This window comes from Cystoisospora suis (assembly GCF_002600585.1).
Source record: "Cystoisospora suis strain Wien I chromosome Unknown contig_8970, whole genome shotgun sequence".
In the NCBI taxonomy this organism is placed as follows: domain Eukaryota; phylum Apicomplexa; class Conoidasida; order Eucoccidiorida; family Sarcocystidae; genus Cystoisospora; species Cystoisospora suis.
In genome coordinates, this window is record NW_027161748.1 from 1 (window position 1) to 3,825 (window position 3,825).

The 3,825-nt window shown below is 43.0% G+C and overlaps 1 protein-coding gene across 1 annotated transcript in view; it reads left to right on the forward strand.

Moving 5' to 3' along the window:
- CSUI_010938 (ubiquitin-transferase domain containing) overlaps window positions 1–3,825 on the forward strand; it is a gene marked incomplete at both ends in the record, with an annotated part of 5,533 nt that continues 1,708 nt past the window's right edge. The window contains 3 exons of the mRNA XM_068071039.1: window positions 1–976; window positions 1,916–2,586; window positions 3,506–3,621. Of these exons, the coding sequence (XP_067916985.1) occupies window positions 1–976; window positions 1,916–2,586; window positions 3,506–3,621 (1,763 nt within the window). The remainder of the gene's footprint in view (window positions 977–1,915; window positions 2,587–3,505; window positions 3,622–3,825) is intronic.

The window sequence follows — 3,825 nt, forward strand, 5'->3', positions numbered from 1 at the left end:
AAGAAGAAGAAGAGCAACAAGGGAAATATAGAAGTTTCTCGTCGGGGACTCATCTCTCAAGTAGTCCAAGTTGTGCTGGGTATGTGTCTTCGTATCTTGCGGGGGTGTCTGTAGAAGAAGTTCTCCGGTTAATTGAAGGTTCGAGAAGTACGGGAGATTCCTCCTTATTGAAAGCGAAGCTCTCGTTAATCTTCTCAGATGTCTATAGGCTGAACTGCTCCTTTGTCTATCCTGGGAGAGGCTGTCGCCCGGATTTCTGTGGTCTGGATGAGGTGTATGTACACCTCCCAGAAGATGCAATTCAGACCTTAGGCACAAGCCTCTTAACGTGCCTTTCAACGAGTGTGAAGTATGTGAAGTATCTTAAGTCTGGAGATGCGATTAAATTTCTCCTTTTTACCTTAGCTTGCTTTCCTCTCTATGGAGACGGCATTGAAGATATGGAGCTAGATGAGACAGATTATACTCGGACCACTGTAGAAGAAGCGGATGATGGGGGGGGGATGGCAAGAGAATCTTCCCAGGGAAGAGAAGAAGAAGAAGAAGAAGAGAGAGAAAGAAAAGAAGAAGAGAGAAATACTGATCAAGATAAAACAGTGACACCCCGCAATCCGAACCAGGAAACAGAAGAAGAGAAAGAAGAAGATGCAACAGGAGAAGAAGAGAAAGAAAAGCAACCGCAAGAGCAGCGAGAACAAGAAGAATCTCCATCCTCCTCCCCATCTCAAGATAATAGTAGTTCTCATGAAAATTCTTCTCCTTCTCCTTCTCCTCCTCCTGCATCGAGTGGCTCCACTTCATTCAGTCCCTTCACAGGAGCGGCGGCGACGTCGTCAACTCCTCAGAAGCCCTTAGGAGGTGTATCTAAGGGAGAGTCGGTCTTCACCGCTTTGGTACATCTCCTCTTTAATCTCCCCCCCGAAGGAAAGCTCGAGTTCCTCAGACTCGCTGCAGAATTCCCCGATAATCTCTTCGAGTATGTCTTCTATCTCTCTCTATCTCTTCGCGTCTCCCTCTCTTGTCTCTTTCTTTCTTCTCTTTCTGTCTGGCCATGGTGGAGATGCCTACTACATGCGATAGAGGAGTATGGGGCTTTGTGTAGAGAGGGAGGGCATGGCGAATGGAATTTTTCACACATATATATGTGCATGTTTGTGTCTCTCTCTCTCTCTTTCTCTCTCTTTCAAACTCTGTCTCCTCTCAAATAATGAGGCGAACCAATCCACTAATAGTGTGCTGCTACTTCTTATATAGAGGTAGAAAGACCTAGATCTCTTTGTATCTATGGTGTGTATGTATGTGTCTTCTAATGCAAGGAAACTATAGAGATGTATATATCATATATGTACATAGCTATACGTAGACAGGTATCTATGTATGTGTGTATAGAAGTCTAGATATAGAAAGATAGATAGACGTGTAGATGTCTGTATAGATGTGAGTCGTGTAGGTGGGGGTGGGGGGTGTGTATGTGTATGTGAAGGAGGATGATCGAGGAGTTTTTTCTCCCTTCTTTTCGCATGTCTGTGAAGTATGGGAGACTGACTTCTCTGTCTCATTAGCTAGCCATTTGTCTTTTGTCCATTTAGAATCTATCCTTGAGATATAGATGTATGTTTCGACGAGTATGCTTAGTGTTCTTTCGTATCAGTCTCTTTACATTTCTCATGTCCCCCCTTCTACTCATCTATACAGATCTGAGTCTTCCCCTTTCTCTCTCTCTTGTCTTCGTCTCAATGTCTCCCACTCCATCTATCTTTTTACCTCTCTATATGTTTACTTCTTCATCTCTTCTTCTTTCTTCGTATCTGCCCCCTGTATCTCTATGTCGACCTACCTATCTCTTCTCCTATCTATCTATCTCTCTATCTTCATCCCTGTATGTTGTCTCTTCCTTTCTTTTCTTTCTTTGTAGGAAGCGTTTGGTGCGTATGACGAAGTGGTTCATCATCCTAACTCTTCGCCGTGCAGGTTCTTCTTATCGTAATGTGGATCGTCTTTGGCACGCAGTCGCTCTTCTTCAGCTCTTATATCTTGCGAATTGCAGAACTTCTTCTCTCTCCTCTTATCTCTCGAATCCATCTGATCATCCTGAAGCAACGGATATCCTCCATTCTCTCTCATATGTCCATCCTTCTTCTTCCTCTTCTTCATTCTTCTCGTCGCCTGCCTTCTTTCCGCAGTCCCAGCTAAAGATTCCTGTAGAAAAATTCCACTTAGCTGGGGTAGCTCAGCTAGTCGATCCTATACGTGAAGTCGCCTTATATTCGGATATCGCCCAGAGAGATCAGCAACATACTAGTGCTACTAGTACTTCTCATGCAGGGGGGCTTTTCTATTCAGGCAGAACTCCAAGCAACCGAACGGCGAATTCCTCTTCCTCCTCCGACCATGAAGTGAATCGACAAGACCATGAAGCTAGGGGGGGGGGAGAACAAGGAGGAGGGGGAGGGGGAGAAGAAGCAGAAGGTAAAAAAGATTCAAGTAGTGAGAATGTGGGGGCGAAGGGGTCTGCAGGGGAGAGTCAAGGAGATAAAGAAGATGAAGAAGAAGAGAAACATCGAAGAAAAATACTTCAAGAAAGAGGTAAGGATATAAAGGCAAAGGCAACAAGAACATTCAAAGAAAGATCATGAAAAAGCAGAAGAAGAAGAAGAAGAAGAAGAATGAAGTTTATATGTAGATAGATAGATCAAAGATAGATAGATAGATAGATACAATGAGTGGGGTGTATGTTGGTAGCAAGAGGATAGTCAAGCCGTTTAAGTTCGAGAAGCATAGGGAGAGGATGAGGAGTAGAAGTTGAAAGAGAAGTTTCTTTGATAGAAGGGCAAGGCTATCTTGTCTCACAATATGAATGAGGGTCTTCCTTAAAGAGAAGGATGATAGTCCGTTCTCTCTTGGTATACACGCACATACATACATAGTCGTACATTCACATTCATCCATACATCCGTTTTGCTTCTTGTTTCTCTTGCGTCTGTAAGTTGTCCCTTCCTTTCTCTTCTTCATCTCTCTGTATTTTCTTCATGAAGTTCCGGATAGTCTTTGTATTGAATGACATGAAGAAGAGAGGAGAGAGAGAGTAATTATCTTCATCTATCAATGCATGGTCGCCCGCGTCACGTCTCTGTAGGTGTATGTATATGTATGTGTAAATGTGCATGTATGTAAAGATGTATGTGCGAGTCCGTACATTTATGTGTGAATGTGTATGTATCCATCTGTCTTTATATCTCCCCTCTGTCTGTCGTGTATGTTTAATTTATCTCTATGTCTTTATTGATCATCCCTATGTATATCTCTATGTATGCATGTGTTCATTATGTGTGGATCTTCATCCCCTTGATAAATAGACGTCTGGACAACACACCTACCCCTCTGTGCACCCTCTCTTTCTTCTTCTCTCTTTCATCTTCCTTCTTTTCTTTCTTTCTTCTCTTTTTTCTTTCTTTGGTCTTCCTTCTTCTCTTTCTTTGGTCGTTTCTTTCCTTTCGGTGTGTAGCTAGGTGGAGTGCGTTCGATGTGTGGCGAGACGTGATTTGCAGCACGGAGCTGCAGAGTCGCTGGTGCTTCTTCATTGCCCACATGCAACTTTGCCCCCTCAAATTCAAAAGGAATGTAAGAGACAGAGACAGAGAGTGAAAAAGAAAGATAGAGACAGAGAGAGGGAGTTTCATACATAACGAAAGGTAGAGTCATACAGATGTATATCTTACTATGTAGTAGTCATACACATACACACGCATCATCCATTCGTCCCTTCATTCAGAGAAAAGCTAGTTTTCTTTCTCTCAGTTTGTATGTGTATGTCTCTCTCTCTCT